Here is a 19,658-nt window from a genome sequence, read left to right as displayed (position 1 = left end):
GTATGGTGTGTCAGACACCCATAGATTGAAAGTGCAATACACACTGCATAGCCTCAGCCTGCATTGCATAGAAAAAAAAAGGAAATTTTAAAAAGAAATCCTTTTTACGGCTGACGGTGACCCAGTGCATTTGCCTGCGTGGCCTGTGGGACTTCACATCCATCCAAACTGCATAGTGCACAGCAAGGCCTGCGTGCAGCCTTCAGTTAAATATTTTTCTGTCCGCAGTTAGCGTAACGTCCGCGCTGTCTGCCTCTAAGTATAGGCCAAGAAACCACAAATTTTTTACACCGCTCTGTGTTAGACACCAGCTGCTTCAGAAGTGTACGGTGTGTCAGACACCCATAGATTGAAAGTGCAATACACACTGCATAGCCTCAGCCTGCATTGCATAGGAAAAAAAGGAAATTTTAATAAGAAATCCTTTTTACGGCTGACGGTGACCCAGTGCATTTGCCTGCGTGGCCTGTGGGACTTCACGTCCATCCAAATTGCATAGTGCACAGCTAGGCCTGCGTGCAGCCTTCATTTAAATATTTTTCTGTCCGCACTTAGCGTAACGTCAGCGCTGTCTGCCTCCAAGTGTACGGCAAGAAGCCACAAATTTTTTACACCTCTCTGTGGGAGTCAGCCTCCTCAATTCTTTACAGAGGAGTGGGCCTGGATGGCAGATATCTGCCAGGTCCTTGGAAACTTTGAGGCGTCCACCCTGATGGTGAGCGGGGATGCAGCAATCATTAGCGTCACCATTCCCCTGCTATGCCTGTTGAGAAGTTCCCTGCAAAGCAGAAAGGCTGACGCTTTGCGCTCGGAAACAGAGGCGGGGGAAGACAGTATGACGCTGGTTAGTCACAGCACCCTCATGTCTATATCTCAGCGCATTGAGCAGGAGGAGGAGCCTGAGGAGGAAGAGACAGCTGGGCCCACTGCAGAGGGTACCCATGCTGCTTGCCTCTCATCCATTCAGCGTGTATCGCCTGAGGAGGAGGATACTCAAAGTGATCTTCCTAGTGAGGACAGCCATATGTTGCATACAGGTGCCCTGGCACACATGGCTGACTTTATGTTAGCATGCCTTTCTCATGAACCTCGTGTTAGACACATTCTGGCCACTACGGATTACTGGGTGTACACACTGCTTGACCCACGGTATAAGGAAAACCTTTCCACTCTTATTCCCGAAGAGGAAAGGGGTTTGAGAGTGATGCAATACCACAGGGCCCTGGTGGACAAACTGATGGTAAACTTCCCATCTGACAGCGCCAGTGGCAGAAGGCGCAGTTCTGAGGGCCAAGTAGAAGGGGAGGCACGGAGATCAGGCAGCATGTTCAGCACAGGAAGGGGAACACTCTCCAAGGCCTTTGCCAGCTTTATGGCTCCCCAGCAAGACTGTGTCACACCTCCCCAGTCCAGGCTGAGTTGGAGGAAGCACTGTAAGAAGATGGTGAGGGAGTACGTAGCCGATCGTACCACCGTCCTCCGTGACACCTCTGCTCCGTACAACTACTGGGTGTCAAAGCTGGACACGTGGCCCGAATTCGCGCTGTATGCCCTGGAGGTGTTGGCTTGCCCTGCGGCTAGCGTCTTGTCAGAGAGGGTGTTTCGTACAGCTGGGGAAATCATCACGGACAAGCGTACCCGCCTGTCAACTGACAGTGCCGACAGGCTTACACTCATAAAGATGAACAAAGTCTGGATTTCCCCAGACTTCTATTCTCCACCAGCGGACAGCAGCGCTACCTAAAGCCCTTTGTCAATCTGTGTATAATATTCGTCGTCCTCCTCCTGAAACCTCACGTAATCACCGCGAACAGGCAATTTTTCTGTGGGCCAAAAGGCTCATATAACTTTTCTAAATAATATTTATCTGTTTCAATTCTCATTAAATCATTGAAACTTCCACCTGAACCAACTGTTATTTTGACTGGGCTGCCTCCAGGCCTAGTTAAAAATTAAGCTACAGTACGCTAAGCGATTGATGGGTTTCACCTGCCCTCTGGGTTGGGCATGGGCAATTTTTTGTGGGGTACATTTGTACTGTCGGTACACCAATTTTTCGGGCCCTCGCCTACAATGTAATCAAAGTGATTTTTATGGGCTTCGCCTGCACTCATGGTACACCACTGTGTCTGGGGTTGGCCTACACTTTTGCTACAGAAATGTAACTTTGTTCTGCCTACCTATACTTCTGCCTCAGTAATGCTGCAGGGGTCTGACTATACTTCAGCAACAGAAATGTAACTTCGGTCTGCCGATACTTCTGCTCCTGAAATGTTACCTTGGTTGGTGTATACTGTTACTACTGTAATTTTACTAATACTGGGCTCTGCCCATACTGCTTCAACGGAAATGTCAGTGGGGCATGTCTATACTGCTATAACAGAAATTAACTAATACTGGGCTCTGCCCATACTGCTTCTACGTAAATGTTACTGGGGCCTGTCTATACTGCTACTACTGAAATGTTACAAATACGAAGCTCTCCCTACACTTCTGCCAGGGAAATGTTTTTTCTGCTGATTTGCCCATGCTGCTTCTACGTAAATGTTACTGGGGCCTGTCTATACTGCTACTACTGAAATGTTACAAATGCTGTGCTCTCCCTACACTGCTGCAAGGGAAATGTAAATCTGCTGCTTTGTCCATACTGCTTGTACGTAAATGTTACTGGGGCCTGTCTATACTGCTACTACTGAAATGTTACAAATACTAAGCTCTCCCTACACTGCTGCCAGGGAAATGTTTTTTTGCTGCTTTGCCCATACTGCTTCTACGTAAATGTTACTGGGGCCTGTCTATACTGCTACTACTGAAATGTTACAAATGCTGTGCTCTCCCTACACTGCTGCAAGGGAATGTTTTTCTGCTGCTTTGCCAATACTGCTTCTACGTAAATGTTACTGGGGCCTGTCTATACTGCTACTACTGAAATGTTACAAATGCTATGCTCTCCCTACACTGCTGCAAGGGAAATGTGAATCTGCTGCTTTGCCCATACTGCTTTTACGTAAATGTTACTGGGGCCTGTCTATACTGCTACTACTGAAATGTTACAAATGCTGTACTCTCCCTACACTGCTGCCAGGAAAATGTTTTTCTGCTGCTTTGCCCACACTGCTTCTACGTTAATATTACTGGGGTCTGACTTTACTGCTACTACTGAAATGTAACAAATGCTGTACTCTCCCTACACTGCTGCAAGGGAATTGTGAATCTGCTGCTTTGTCCATACTGCTTCTACGTTAATGTTACTGGGGTCTGACTATACTGCTACTACTGAAATGTTAAAAAAATATATGCTCTCCCTACACTGCTGCCAGGGAAATGTGAATCTGCAGCTTTGCCCATACTGCTTCAATGTAAATGTTAATGGGGTCTGTCTATACTGTTACTACAACTGAAAAGTTACTGCACGCTGTCGATACTGCTGCAAATGAAATGTTACTGTGCTCAGCCTACACTGCTGCAACGGATATGTTAAAGGGGTGTGTCTATACTGTTACTACTACTGAAATGTTATTGGGGTCTGTCTATACTGTTGCTACAAAAATGTTACTGGGGCCTGTCCCTAATGATACTACTGAAATGTTACTGGGGTCTGTCTGCACTGCTGGGACTGAAATGTTACTAGGGTCTGTCAATACTGCTGTAAATGAAATGGACAACGGAAACCATAGGAATGTAGCCTTTCCATTTTCCAGCTTGAGATGAGGAGTGCAGACTTTCAGTACCTTGAGTATCCTTTTCATTGCAATCAAATGCCCCTCTCTTGTCTTAGAAAATACTAGCTTTTCCACATAGGTGTTGTCAATCTGTCTATACTGTTACTACTGAAATCCCTCTATTACTGGGCTATGCCTGTCCTGCTGTTACGGAAATGTTACAGGGGTCTGTCGATATCGTTACTACTGAAATGTAACTGATACTGTGCTCTGCCTATACTGCAGCTACTGAAATGTAACTGGGGTCCGTCTATACTGTAACTACAGAAGTGGTAATAGGTTCTCCCTAGACTTCTGCAACATAACTGTTAGTGGGGTGTGCGTATACCTTAGCTACAGGAGTATTACAGGAGTCGGTGCATACTATGGGTGCACTAAGTGTTCCCATCGCAGTGTTCGACGTACATGGCCCAAAAAACATTTACCCAGTTTGACTAGGGCATGCAGTGTGGGCCGAAGCCCACCTGTATGTAATCTGACGTTAGTGTGAGGGGTTAATTCTAGTTTTCCCTCTTTCTCAAATTAATAAGAGAAAATAGTTTTAATTTCCCTTTTATTATTATTTCACTTTCTTTCTGATCTTGTTCTCACATGAGTTCTTATCTATCCTCTCTTTCTCTCACATGAGTTCTTATCTATCCTCCCTTTCCCATCCCTTCTGGGAAAGTATCCTTGAATACTTTCGCTTTGATAGAACTTATTGTGGAATGTTGATATATTGTTCTTGTAGCAGATGTCTTTGAAAGAAGTATTATTAATTGTAATCTCCAGATGTCCAGCGACCTCGGACATGCGCAGTAATTAAATCACTACGTAAACAAATTTCCTCTATAACTTCTGTAACTCTGCTGAATAAACTTCACTTCGCTTCTTGGCATCACATGTCATATGTGGTTGTCCATCTGCGTCGTCTATGAGTACTCATATCTAAGACTAATTCGGAAGCAGACAGCATCAGCTGAACGGTCTGATCAAAGACCCTCCTAATATTACCTCTGCTGTCCAGGGCATTGCAATGGGATGTATTTATGTACCGCCAGTGGGTTCCAGGGAGCCACCCATGCTGTGGGTGCACACGGAATTCCCATTGCGGAGTTGTACCTGCCTGTGACTATTTATAAAAAAAAACAGTCTGACTGGGGCATGCAGTGTGGGCCGAAGCCCACCTGTATTAAATCTGACGTTAGCTCTACTATCCAGGGCGCTGCATTGGGACAAACTACAGGAGCAATACAGCGCTAATGAGACGTGCACAGCTATGCTAGCATTGGAGTCCGCTGTAGGCCCGCGATTGCTGAGGGTTTGTGCAGAGGCCTATGTATTGGTTGCAGTGAACGTCCGCTTCCTGCCTAGGATTGCTGAAGCTGTGGGCCGAGGCCTCTGTCATGGGCGCGGTGCAAGTCTGCCATGTTTGGCCGCTCAGATCAATTTTTTGTTCATGTCTTGGGTTTCCCACCTATGCTGTTGGTGCAAACTTAGTTCCCATCGTGGTGTTTGACCTGTCTGGCAAAAAGACACTGACTGACTTGGGTAGGGGGCAGAGCGCAGATGGCTTTCCCCTTGCAGTGTCGATTGAGCTATGCGACACCTTGACAGAATGAATACTGTGTGGCACATGGATTCCCTATTGCTATGCCCACGTTTGCAGCTCCTGATGGAGGTGGCACAGGATTGGATTTCTCATTGCTTCTGTACAGCATTGTGGGCTATCACCCCGCCCCTTTTAAAAAGGGTCGCTGCCTGGCCCTGCCAACCCTCTGCAGTGTGTGCCTCCGGTTCCTCCTCATGGCAGACGCACTTATAAATAGACATGAGGGTGGTGTGGCTATGAGGCCTGCGTGTAGCATGAGGGCAGCTGAAGGCTGCGCAGGGACACTTTGGTGTGCGCTGTGGACACTGGGTCGTGCAGGGGGGTTGGGGAGCATGAACCCAGGAGAAGAGGCAGCGGTTTGTCCCGCAGGCAGTGCTCGTGCTTAGTTGGAGGTAGTGTGGTGCTTTGCTAAGGTGTGCCTTACTAATGAGGGTTTGTCCGAAGTAAAAATTGTTAGGGGGGGCCCACTCTTGCCGCTATTGTGGCTTAATAGTGGGACCTGGGAACCTGAAATGCAGCCCAGCATGTTGCCCCTCGCCTGCCCTATCCGTTTCTGTGTCGTTTCCATAACTTTCTTGGGTTTTCCAGATTTTCACCAATGAAAACTTTAGCGGAGCATGGGTGATATACAAAAATGCTCGAGTCGCCCATTGACTTCAATGGGGTTCGTTACTCGAAACGAACCCTCGAGCATTGCCCACGACATGCCCTCTGACCGCCAGGGAGATGACTGCTCCAGTAAGAAGCGGAATAGGAGCACTGGGCAGACTATACAGGGGGACAGACAGGGCAATCTAATGTTGTGTCCCAGAACGTCATCCTGGTCCCCTCCATATTTGTCATATATGTATTGTCTCATGTGGATGCACTGTGCAAGACTGTCATGTCACTTTTCTGTATGTGTGTTGCACAACTGCTGAATGTTGCTCTGCTGCTGAATGTATCTTTCTGCTCTGTCATGTGGTACAAGTGAGGTTATAAATGTGAGTGTCTGAGAGCGGGAAGGGAGTTCAGCTTGACCTGGAGTGCCAACACAGAGCCGCATGGGAGCACCATCAGCTTCAATGTTGGCGAAAATGGAAGAGGAGGAACGACTTCCGGTATCGCATGGGGTGTGGATGTAGAGGAGTGAGTTCTCTCCAGAGACAGAGAGCACACCAAACCTAAATAGGTATTAAAACAGGTACCCCGTTCACACTACAGTCATTCTTTATCCTCCGTGGCCGTCCGCTAATAGGATCCCCACACAGAGGTACGTGATTGTGACACCCACGCAGAGAATGTGCGGGGTGCATTTAGGCTAAGCCTTCTAAGTGTTTTTCTTGCCAGAGTGTGTGTGGAGAGGTTCCTGCCTTCTTATCTCCTCCTTAGAATATTTAATGTCTAGGACCGGTGACATATAGATAACGTAGACTACAGGTCTGTATTGTTCCTGTGTATTTTTGCCTCCCAACCTCTGAGCTTCTGCCTGTAACTTTTTCCAAGTGAGTGATACCTGTGATTGCCTGTTATATCAAGTTTATACAAGTAAAGTTTGCAGGATCTCAACCGTTCCAGAGGTCCCGTGGTACGATACACAAGTCTCTGTGTTTATTATTCCGCCATATATAATAACGGTATGGGAATGGTGGCTTCATAAACCTGACAACTACTCCCCCCTCATCCTGAGGACTGCTGGCCCTATTCTTTGCTGCAGTAACTTACCCAGGGACCAGCAGTTGGTAAGTGCCATCGTGACAGGTCCATGCACTACACCCTCCCAACTCCAGCCGTATGCTTCGGTAGAGAGTCATTACTTCAGTCTATCAGAATATATTTACTGTGCTAGTTAGTTTTTGGCATCTCTCACAGTACATATAAATATGTCCCTACTGTCCATTATACAGCCACACAGCCTGAGGATTGTCGAACGGTGTGTTGTCTTCCTGGCACTTGAGTTCGGTTTGACCGATTACTGGGAGGTGCTGATGAGGATCCAGCGGACATGGTGCACATTGGTACTAATGACAAAGTCAGAGGTTGATGGAAGGTCCTTAAAAACGATTAGTGTTCACTTTTGCTCGTCTGAAAGATAATTTTTCCATCTAAAAGCACCTTAAGATGCCAAACGTTAGGACCATTGTAGGCTCCCCGGCTATCGTAGCGATTAGAGATGAGTGAACGTGCTCGTTTAGAGCAATTACTCGAGCAAGTATCGCTTTTTTCGAGTAACTGCCTAATCGGGCGAAAAGATTCGGGGTGAGCGGGGGTAGAGAGGGCTCCCCCCTGTTCCCCCCTGCTACCCCTCGCTCCACCCCGGCACCCCCAAATCTTTTCGCCCGAGTAGGCAGTTACTCGAATAAAGCGATGCTCGTTCGAGTAATTGCCCTAAACGAGCACGTTCGCTCATCTCTAGTAGCGATCCATCAGCACCATTCTGACATCTCCGATGTGAAGATAATACATCATTGTGAGCAGTCTGCACTGTGTGATCGGGGGTGTGGAGATGGTGCCCACAGATGAGATCCCCACCCTCATACTATCTCAGCCCCAAATCCTCTGAGCCCTTGAGGCCTGGACTCCATGAGACCTCTGACGTGTCCACAATTATCAGCAGCAGAAGTTGCTTTCTAGACCTCCGTGGATTGGACTTCTTCTCGATTGAATGATCTCTTGAGGTTCGGCGGAGTCCGCATTTGTCTTTCATCCTTCCTGAATAGTTTTCGTACTGTGTCCGGGGGCATTATCCTGCGTCGAACACATCGGCTTCAAGAACGGACTGTTGATGTCACATGTGAACATCTTTGGAGCGCTGCTGGTGGTTTCCTGACTTGATGTGACTCCTACCCCTGGATTAGCACCTTGCTCCTATTCTAGTAGAGTGAGAACTGAGCCATCCTCCCAGCATTAAGCCCCCACTATTCACCTCTGAACTTTGACCCCGTGAAGTGTCATTGTGTAACATCATGTTTACATTCTCATGCAAGAGACAAAAGTTTTCACAGAAATTTCTTCATTTCAACAATCTGCAGAGCAAAATATGAGGTGAGGAGCGCAGGGGTGATAGTGAGTGGGGTGTCCGTAGTAATAGTGAGAGAAGTGCAGACTAATATGTGGAGTGCAGTATGTAATAGTGAGTGGAGTGCAGACTATTCTATTGGCTGCTGAGTGCAATAGTGAGTGGGGTGCAGAGTATAATAATGAGTGGGAGGCAGACGGTAGTTGTGAGTGGGGTGCAGAGTGTAAGAGTCAGTTGGCTGCAGACTAATACGTGGAGTGCAATAGTCAGAAAGGTGCAGTCTAATATGGTGTGGATTGTAATAGTGAGTGGGGGGCAGAGTGCCATTATATGAGGTGCTGCAGGTAAGAGTAAGGGGATGCAGTATGTAATAGTGAGTGAAGTGCAGACTATTATATTGGCTGAGTTCAATAGTGAGTGCGGTGCAGAGAGTCATGTGAGCTGCTGTATGTAATAAGGGGGAGCAGACTATTATGTGGGGTCCTGGTGTAATAAGTGGGGTGCAGTATGTAATAGTGTGTAGTGTAATACTGGGGTGTAGAGTCGTGTAGAAGTGAGGACAGTGTGTGGGGTACAACGGGGTTCAGGTTTTTAGTGAGACAGCGCTGTTGGGTGGGAGGGGATCAGTACCATCTTGAACTGCATGATAATTTCATGATCTTTTTAACTTCTTGCCCCTAGATGATGGCATCCAAAGACCTCTGGTTTCTTCTGCCCCGTTGCCGCTTGCAACAACTGGCTCGGGACTGGCTGGCAGAGGATGCCCCATGGTTGGACTTTTCTGGGTGGGCTGCTTCCTGTGGTGGAGAAGGGTATCAGGAGGCCGTACTACTGTGCAAGTCTGCAGGGGTGCTGGCAGGGAGCCCCTTTTTCGATGCCGTTTGTAAAGAGGCCAACTGCAGCGTGGAGTGGGAGCGTGATGAAGGCGCATGGCTGGAGCCGGTGACAAGAGTGGCCACAGTCCGAGGTGACATCTCTACACTGTCCTGAATAGGGACGCTTGATTCCCCTCTCCTCAATGAGTACATTTAGCGCCTCAGAAGTCTCACCATAAAATTGTTTTTTTACATCTTGGTTATACCTTCAAGACATGGGCAGTCGCCGTAGTGCCAATCCCACAGACGTCCCTATACAGGGAGGACTGGGCGCTACTAGACCTAATAACTTGTGCAGGGCCCAACTAGATGGAGGATAGTGCATGGAGGATAATTAGCATCTTGCTCATTGGGGGGGGGGGGTCCTTCCTGGGGATCCATATTGCAAGATAATAATGTCAGCTATCAGGTGATGATACTATATTACATTCCAGGTCATGTCAATGATCTCTTACTGGCAGAACGACCGGCGCTCAACGCCCTCTCCCGGGTCAGTGGTGTGGCCACACTGGCAAGACAAGTGTCAGAGCAGGCACGGGCCGCAGGATGGACAGGCCAGGTGACGGGTACCCGGAAGACCACACCTGGATTCCGCCTGCCAGAGAAGTACGGCCTCCTGGTAGGAGGAGCAGGAACACACCGCTACGGGACTGGTGATCTGGTCATGTTGAAGGATAACCATATATGGGCAATGGGAGGAGTCAGAAACGTGAGTATAGGCGGATTGTGTTCACACATTGCAGAATTTCAGGAGTGGAATGAGCACCAAAAAAAACGTACAGTACAACGTTGGTGGGTGGAGCTTATAAGCGCCCCATCTGTACCTTCTGATTCATATGGCGCTGTGGAACATGTTGGCGCTACATAAAGAAAGATCAATATTACGAACTCAAAGAGATAAAAATTCACAGCACATTGTAATCACTTTCAAATCGTCAGCACGCTCTGGCGCACATCTTCAAATGGATTTCATTTGTTGCAATGCAGTGCGTGAAATTCACCGCTCAATACGCACTAATATATGTAGCACGGTTGTGCAGATTTTATTGCGGGTTTTTCTGTGGATTTACATGTGAAAACATGATGTGCACACCCTAAATGTCTCCCCACAGTGTTCTTTAAAGGGTAGCTACACGAGGGCATATTTGCGCACACAAATATGCTTTCAATGGGTTCCTTCTCATTTCCTTTTTTGCTTTTCTTGGACCAGCTCTATTTTTGTGTGCATTTGCGCACCAAAGATCCTCATAGAATTCAATGGGAAGTGTGCAAATGTGCGCTCAATGCACGCAAAAATGAGTACACTGCTCAGTTCCCTAAAAAAACTAGCCTAAAAATGTTTTTAATCAGGGGACAGTGGTCAGGGGGTGTTGTGCGCAAAAAAGTACAATACAGTGCTCAGACACGCACAAATCAACCTCATTGATATCACAAATATTTTGCGTGAAGCGTGCAGATTTGCGCATACGCTCGTATGATGCCACCCTAAATGTTTCCCTCTCAATGTGTGTCCTATCAATTCTCACGGTGTATCCTCCGGCTACTGCAGATGACCGATTCTGTGTGTGTTTTTAATTTCAATGGGTTTCCTCACATTCAGCGTTTTTGTGCTATATTTTAGCGCACATGAAAATATACACAACGTGCTCCATTTTTGTGTGCATTTTCACAACCAAGGCACCATAGAAGTTTATGAGGGTGAACAAATGCACAGCCCATCTGCACAAAATCGCACACAGGACTTCATGATTTCACTGCTAATTGATAAAACCAAGGACCAAATAGGGTGCTCAGCTGAGTTAATAATGGCGCAATGTGAATGCGCCCAGCAGTGTAAAAAAAAGTATAGTAAAATGCGTGGATGCGCGCTCCAAAGCACAAGATAGCGCTTGTCTGCAGGAACCTACAGCATCGGAGGAGCAGGCCCTCAGCCAAGGAAACAGCGGGCTAGAGATGTTAACCCTGTCCCGGGGCTCTACCATCTCCTCCCCAAGGGTAGCTCGGGGCCCAACCTCATTACTGCTGGGGGAGATCAGAGGGGCAATAACCATGGTTACCTTTAGTCCAGTGTTCCGTCCTCTGCGGTGGGCTCCTCCAGTGTAGATTCCAGGGAAATAAAGGAAACGGGAACGTTCGGTTGTGCTCATTTTTTTAACAAGTAGCAATAGAGATGAGCGAACGTACTCGTCCGAGCTTGATACTCGTTCGAGTATTAGCGTGTTCGAGATGCTCGTTACTCGTAACGAGTACCACGCGATGTTCGAGTTACTTTCACTTTCATCTCTGAAACGTTAGCGCGCTTTTCTGGCCAATAGAAAGACAGGGAAGGCATTACAACTTCCCCCTGCGACGTTCAAGCCCTATACCACCCCCCTGCAGTGAGTGGCTGGCGAGATCAGGTGTCACCCGAGTATATAAATCGGCCCCTCCCGCGGCTCGCCTCAGATGCATTCTGACATAGGCCGCCTGCACACGAGCGGGTCGGATCCGGCAGCGAGAATTCTCGCCGCGTGACCCGACCCGAGCGCCTGCAGGGACGAGCGCGTACTCTCCCGCGCCTGGCGGCCCCGGCTCTTTCATGTGCCGGCTGCCCACAGCCGGCGCATGCACAGACCGGAGCCGGCGGCCGGGTGAGTGCGTGCCCCGCACAAAAATAGGACACGTCGCGGTTTGTTTGCCACGCGAGATTTCGCGCGGCCGTCTGCATAGAAGTGCGTATTGTAATGCACTCCTATGCAAACTTTCAGTGGCGGAAATCCCACGGGATTTCCGCCCGTGTGCAGGCGGCCATAGAGGAGGGAAAATGCTGTTGGTGCCGGAGCTGCTATATGGAGAGTGTTAGGAGTATTTTAGGCTTCAAGAACCCCAACGGTCCTTTTTAGGGCCACATCTAACCGTGTGCAGTAGTGTGGAGGCTGCTTTTTGCAGTGTTGCACTTTTTTTTTTTTTTTTTTGTATATCGGCCGTGCAGAGCATTGCGCCCTGCAGTAATTATACATACTCCAGGGCCAGTAGTGGTGGTGAGGCAGGGACAGAAGACATATATTTATTGAATATAGGCAGTGGGCCTTTCCAAAAACATTTGGGGAATAAAATCTATTTGGGCTGCCTGTGACTGTCCTCAGTGTACTGGGTCTGTGCTGGGTGTAGTTGTCCTCCTAATTCATACGCAGCCAGCTAAGTGTTACAGCAGGCTTGCGCAAAATTATTTCCTGGCGTTCCGTAAGCGAAGTCAGCCTCCAACCACAGGCCAATAAGCGGCACATTTAATTACAGCATTCTGTTTCTGCACTACTGGTAATACACCATGCTGAGGGGTAGGGGTAGGCCTAGAGGATGCGGACGCGGGCGAGGACGCGGAGGCCCAAGTCAGGGTGTGGGCACAGGCCGAGCTCCTGATCCAGGTGTATCGCAGCCGACTGTTGCGGGATTAGGAGAGAGGCACGTTTCTGGCGTCCCCACATTCATCTCACAATTAATGGGTCCACGCGGTAGACCTTTATTAGAAAATGAGCAGTGTGAGCAGGTCCTGTCGTGGATGGCAGAAAGTGCATCCAGCAATCTATCGAACACCCAGAGTTCTGCGCCGTCCACTGCTGCAACTCAGAATCCTCTGGCTGCTGCTCCTTCTTCCTCCCAGCCTCCTCACTCCATTACAATGACACATTCTGAGGAGCAGGCAGACTCCCAGGAACTGTTCCCAGGCCCCTGCAAGGGCAGCAAGGGTTCTGAATCCTCTCCCATTGGAGGAGTTTGTCGTGACCGATGCCCAACCTTTGGAAAGTTCCCGGGGTCCGGGGGATGAGGCTGGGGACTTACGGCAACTGTCTCAAGACCTTTCAGTGGGTGAGGAGGACGATGACGATGAGATACAGTTGTCTATCACTCAGGTAGTAGTAATTGGAGTAAGTCCGAGGGAGGAGCGCACAGAGGATTCAGAGGAAGAGCAGCAGGACGATGAGGTGACTGACCCCACCTGGTTTGCTACGCCTACTGAGGACAGGTCTTCAGAGGGGAAGGCAAGGGCAGCAGCAGGGCAGGTTGCAAGAGGCAGTGCGGTGTCCAGGGGTAGAGGCAGGGCCAGACCGAATAATCCACCAACTGTTTCCCAAAGCGCCCCCTCGCGCCATGCCACCCTGCAGAGGCCGAGGTGCTCAAAGGTCTGGCAGTTTTTCACTGAGAGTGCAGACGACCGACGAACAGTGGTGTGCAACCTTTGTCGCGCCAAGATCAGCCGGGGAGCCACCACCACCAGCCTCACCACCACCAGCATGCGCAGACATAGATGGCCAAGCACCCCACAAGGTGGGACGAAGGCCGTTCACCGCCTCCGGTTTGCACCGCTGCCTCTCCCCCTGTGCCCCAACCTGCCACTAAGATCCAACCCCCCTCTCAGGGCACAGGCACTACCGTCTCCTGGCCTGCACCCACACCCTCACCTCCGCTGTCCTCGGCCCCATCCACCAATGTCTGTCAGCGCACCGTCCAGCCTTCGCTAGCGCAAATGTTGGAGCGCAAGCGCAAGTACGCCGCCACGCACCCGCACGCTCAAGCGTTAAACGTGCACATAGCCAAATTTATCAGCCTGGAGATGCTGCCGTATAGGGTTGTGGAAATGGAGGCTTTCAAAAGTATGATGGCGGCGGTGGCCCCGCGCTACTCAGTTCCCAGTCGCCACTACTTTTCCCAATGTGCCGTCCCAGCCCTGCACGACCACGTCTCCCGCAACATTGTACGCGCCCTCACCAACGCGGTTACTGCCAAGGTCCACTTAACAACGGACACGTGGACAAGCACAGGCGGGCAGGGCCACTATATCTCCCTGACGGCACATTGGCTGAATTTAGTGGAGGCTGGGACAGAGTCAGAGCCTGGGACCGCTCACGTCCTACCCACCCCCAGAATTGCGGGCCCCAGCTCGGTGGTGGTATCTGCGGCGGTGTATGCTTCCTCCACTAAACCACCCTCCTCCTCCTATGCAACCTCTGTCTCGCAATCAAGATGTGTCAGCAGCAGCACGTCGCCAGCACTCGGTGTCGCGCGGCACGGCAGCACAGCGGTTGGCAAGCGTCAGCAGGCCGTGCTGAAACTACTCAGCTTAGGAGATAAGAGGCACACGGCCCACGAACTGCTGCAGGGTCTGACAGAGCAGACCGACCGCTGGCTTGCGCCGCTGAGCCTCCAACCGGGCATGGTCGTGTGTGACAACGGCCGTAACCTGGTGGTGGCTCTGCAGCTCAGCAGCCTCACGCACGTGCCATGCCTGGCCCATGTCTTTAATTTGGTGGTTCAGCTCTTTCTGAAAAGCTACCCACGCTTGTCAGACCTGCTCGGAAAGGTGCGCCGGCTCTGCGCACATGTCCGCAAGTCCCACACGGACGCTGCCACCCTGCGCACCCTGCAACATCGGTTTCATCTGCCAGTGCACCGACTGCTGTGCGACGTGCCCACACGGTGGAACTCTACGCTCCACATGTTGGCCAGGCTCTATGAGCAGCGTAGAGCTATAGTGGAATACCAACTCCAACATGGGCGGCGCAGTGGGAGTCAGCCTCCTCAATTCTTTACAGAAGAGTGGGCCTGGTTGGCAGACATCTGCCAGATCCTTGGAAACTTTGAGGAGTCTACCCAGATGGTGAGCGGCGATGCTGCAATCATTAGCGTCACCATTCCTCTGCTATGCCTCTTGAGAAGTTCCCTGCAAAGCATAAAAGCAGACGCTTTGCGCTCGGAAACAGAGGCGGGGGAAGACAGTATGTCGCTGGATAGTCAGAGCACCCTCCTGTCTATATCTCAGCGCGTTGAGGAGGAGGAGGAGGAGCATGAGGAGGATGAGGAGGAGGGGGAAGAGACAGCTTGGCCCACTGCTGAGGGTACCCATGCTGCTTGCCTGTCATCCTTTCAGTGTGTATGGCCTGAGGAGGAGGAGGAGGAGGATCCTGAAAGTGATCTTCCTAGTGAGGACAGCCATGTGTTGCGTACAGGTACCCTGGCACACATGGCTGACTTCATGTTAGGATGCCTTTCTCGTGACCCTCGCGTTACACGCATTCTGGCCACTACGGATTACTGGGTGTACACACTGCTCGACCCACGGTATAAGGAGAACCTTTCCACTCTCATACCCGAAGAGGAAAGGGGTTCGAGAGTGATGCTATACCACAGGACCCTGGCGGACAAACTGATGGTAAAATTCCCATCCGACAGCGCTAGTAGCTGAAGGCGCAGTTCCAAGGGCCAGGTAGCAGGGGAGGCGCAGAGATCAGGCAGCATGTACAGCACAGGCAGGGGAACACTCTCTAAGGCCCTTGACAGCTTTATGGCTCCCCAGCAAGACTGTGTCACCGCTCCCCAGTCAAGGCTGAGTCGGCGGGAACACTGTCAAAGGATGGTGAGGGAGTACGTAGCCGATCGCACGACTGTCCTCCGTGACGCCTCTGCCCCCTACAACTACTGGGTGTCGAAGCTGGACACGTGGCCTGAACTCGCGCTGTATGCCCTGGAGGTGCTTGCTTGTCCTGCGGCTAGCGTCTTGTCAGAGAGGGTGTTTAGTGCGGCTGGGGGAATCATCACAGATAAGCGTACCCGCCTGTCAACCGACAGTGCCGACAGGCTTACACTCATCAAGATGAACAAAGCCTGGATTTCCCTAGACTTCTCTTCTCCACCAGCGGACAGCAGCGATACCTAAACAATACGTAGGCTGCACCCGCGGATGGAAGCATTGTTCTCTATCACCATCAAAAACGGGGACCTTTTAGCTTCATCAATCTGTGTATAATATTCATCCTCCTCCTCCTGCTCCTCCTCCTGAAACCTGACGTAATCACGCCGAACGGGCAATTTTTCTTAGGCCCACAAGGCTCAGTCATATAATTTTTGTAAACAATTTTTATACGTTTCAAGGCTCATTAAAGCGTTGAAACTTTCACCTGAACCAATTTTTATTTTAACTGGGCTGCCTCCAGGCCTAGTTACAAATTAAGCCACATTAACCAAAGCGATTAATGGGTTTCACCTGCCCTCTTGGTTGGGCATGGGCAATTTTTCTGAGGTACATTAGTACTGTTGGTACACCAATTTTTTGGGGCCCTCGCCTACAGTGTAATCCAATTAATTTTTTGCCCACCTGCATTAAAGCTGACATTACATCAGCTGTGATGGGCAATGCAATGGGATATATTTATGTACCGCCGGTGGCTTCCTGGGACCCACCCATGCTGTCGGTCCACACGGAGTTGTAACTCCATGTGTACACTTCTAAAGAACCCCAGTCTGACTGGGGCATGCAGTGTGGGCCGAAGCCCACCTGCATTTAATCGGACGTTACCTCAGCTTTGATGGGCACTGCAATGGGATACATTTATGTACAGCCGGTGGGTTCCAGGGAGCCACCCATGCTGTGGGTGCACACAGAATTCCCATTGCGGAGTTGTACCTGCCTGTGACTATTTATAAAAAACTGCGGTCTGACAGGCAGGCAGTGATTGTGCTTTGTTGGAGGTAGTGTGGTGCTTAGCTAAGGTATGCATTGCTAATGAGGGCTTTTCAGAAGTAAAAGTTGTTGGGAGGGGGGGGGCCCACTCTTGCCGCTATTGTGGCTTAATAGTGGGACCTGGGAACTTGAGATGCAGCCCAACATGTAGCCCCTCGCCTGCCCTATCCGTTGCTGTGTCGTTCCCATCACTTTCTTGAATTGCCCCGATTTTCACAAATGGAAACCTTAGCGAGCATCGGCGATATACAAAAATGCTCGGGTCGCCCATTGACTTCAATGGGGTTCGTTACTCGAAAAGAACCCTCGAGCATCGCGATAATTTCTTCCCGAGTAACGAGCACCTGAGCATTTTGGTGCTCGCTCATCTCTAAGTAGCAACAACAACAGTTCTTACAATGGTGATGCAGGGATTCACGGGGTATTTGTATCTCTACAGTCTCAGTTATCTGTAGGCATTAACTCTCCTGGTAACCCTCTCTCTCCTGCCAGTCACTCACACGTCTCTCGCTTACTAGCGGTTCCTTTCTCCCTCTCTGGACACATGCGGTTACCACTTATTTCTCATAGTCCGGGTGCACTCACTTTCTTTAGAGATGGAGGTTAAGGCTAGGCCCAAGCGGGAACAACAGACCACCTCTCTGACACTTCCATGCTCCTTATGTAAAGACCAATCTGACAGCCTCTCTGTAGTGTCTGTAACTCTCTAGTCCTAAAACTGACAGACAGCTGACTGACCTGCATTGCCTTCTTGTAAACGCACATCTTTCCCCCAGCATCATCACATGACCACTCTTTTATACCACACCAGACAAAACGATACATTTCCCAGACATAACAAAGACATTAACCCTTTCAGTCCTGCAACCATCCAATATACATATACCTGATGCATTCCATAAACAACAAACTGACAAAACCGTGATATGAGACAAACATGGATCATTCTGGAGGGGACCCCATTAACTCTGGGCCACTACAAACCCTAAAGGTCCTTTTACATAGAATGATTATTATTCAAAAAATTGTTCAATGAATGATAAATCGTTCACTTTAAGTTCATTTTATGCAGGCATAAAAATCATCGTTGGCTTGTTCGGTTTACATACGGATCATTCAGTCACTGTCACTTATACTGAATGTTTTCTCATTTGAATGAGCCAATGATGTATCTGCCGGTATAGTGATGGTGCCCGCTTCTTCTTTTTTTTTTTTTACTTTTGGCAATTGTGGCATAAAAATTAAATCTTAGGCGCAGTCGCTCAGGTGCCTTTATAGCTCAGCGCAGTGGTACCATGCCAGGCTCTACATACGGTGCACACTCTACTTGGGCGCACTCTAAAGGTGGAGGTGGAGTGCAGGTCGCTGGAGGAAGCCTTAGAGGCCGCAGAAGGTGGAGCAGATATCATCATGCTGGATAATTTCACTACTGAGGTACAAGACTATGAAATGTTTTACTACATTCACCATGAGCGCACCGTGGCCACCATAGGGAACACACATGATCCATAACTGAGAGAGCTCACTATACAAGTCGTAATCCTTTATCTACATATTCTACATGTTTTGTGCGGAGCTTTCAGTAGTGTCGAAGTACTGTACATCTTCATAAATATTCCACTGCGGGTGGCTCTGTGTGGGGTAGGTACTCCACTGCGGGTGGCTCTGTGTGGGGTAGGTACTCTTCATACAGTGAAAGCTCTCTTTGAGGTTGGTATTAAGGGGTTGTGTGATCCTCCCACATTTGTGTTGACTATATCCCCTCCTCTATCTGTCCTCCATAGTTACTGCACCAATCTGCTGTCTCTGTGAAGGCTGCTTTTCCGGGAATTATAGTAGAAGCTTCGGGAGGTATCACTCCACAGAATGTTCTCCAGTATTTGGGCCCTCATGTGGACATGGTATCAATGGGTTGCCTCACACAGGGACCTCCAAGTATAGACTTTTCTCTGAAATTAGCCAAAGGCTTGAAGAAGACTAGTTGCACCTCACATCCCAGCCCTACAACGTCTACAGATCTCCAGTGAAGATACTCTAGAATCTTGTGACACTACAAATCACTGCTTATAGTCTACTCCAAAAGTCATCAGAGAGAAGACATTACCATATGGTCATCAAGTCATGACCCCTTTAGGGCCCCCTAAACTAATCCATGAGATGGCACGGCAACACCAGGATATGCTCATACAACACCACATGATCCCTGAAAAAACTACAGGAAACCAATAAAAATTACATGATTCCAAGGCAACAGCAGGAGATGCCAATACACCACGAGATGTCATGGCATCCACAGGAGATACCAATACAAGAACATGGCAGGGCAATATCAGGAGATGCTGATACAATACAAGATGCAAGACAAAACCACAAGAAATCAATCCAACATCAGACGATGCTGATACAATGTCATGAGATGCCAATACCACACTACAAAATGGCAGGCAAAACCACAGGAAAACCAATCCAACATCAGAAAATGCCTGTGAGATGCCAACACAACATCACAATATACTAGTCAATACAACACCAGAAGATGTCAAGAGAAGGCAACATCAGCAGATACCAATGCACCATGAAACACTATGGTAATTGCAAGAAATGCCAGTGCAACACTACTAGATGACAAGCAAAACCACAGGAATCCAATACAACACTACAAGATGCCAAAGAAATGCCAGGAGATGACAAAAGCAGACCTGAGATGCCATGAAATATGAGGACATCCAAATACACTACCACAACATGCCAAGACATGACCATGACTACCATTCAGGATACTGTGGATATCTTGTACATGTTACTCTTCAGCCTATTCTCTGGAATAATAAACTATAAGAACGCTTCATGTCATATTTGGATCTGCTCACAGAAAGAAAGGCCCTAGGATCTAGAAACAAAGAAAACTGGTGGCAGAAAACACCCTTATGGTCATCTAGTTTGCCCCTATATTATTTCTCTATTAAATCATTTATCG

General features: G+C 49.1%; 1 protein-coding gene across 1 annotated transcript; it reads left to right on the top strand.

The window, feature by feature from the left end:
* The first annotated feature begins 6,389 nt into the window (after positions 1 to 6,389).
* LOC136578076 (nicotinate-nucleotide pyrophosphorylase [carboxylating]-like) lies at positions 6,390 to 18,953 on the top strand. The gene is made up of 5 exons (XM_066577985.1): positions 6,390 to 6,413; positions 8,993 to 9,278; positions 9,621 to 9,895; positions 17,984 to 18,115; positions 18,466 to 18,953. Exons 1-5 carry the CDS (start codon positions 6,390 to 6,392, stop codon positions 18,706 to 18,708), a joined length of 960 nt encoding a protein of 319 aa, XP_066434082.1. The 3' UTR covers positions 18,709 to 18,953.
* Positions 18,954 to 19,658: the final 705 nt, after the last annotated feature.

Source organism: Eleutherodactylus coqui, chromosome 8, assembly GCF_035609145.1.
Source record: "Eleutherodactylus coqui strain aEleCoq1 chromosome 8, aEleCoq1.hap1, whole genome shotgun sequence".
In the NCBI taxonomy this organism is placed as follows: Eukaryota; Metazoa; Chordata; class Amphibia; order Anura; family Eleutherodactylidae; genus Eleutherodactylus; species Eleutherodactylus coqui.
This window is presented reverse-complemented; position numbering and strand designations above follow the sequence as displayed.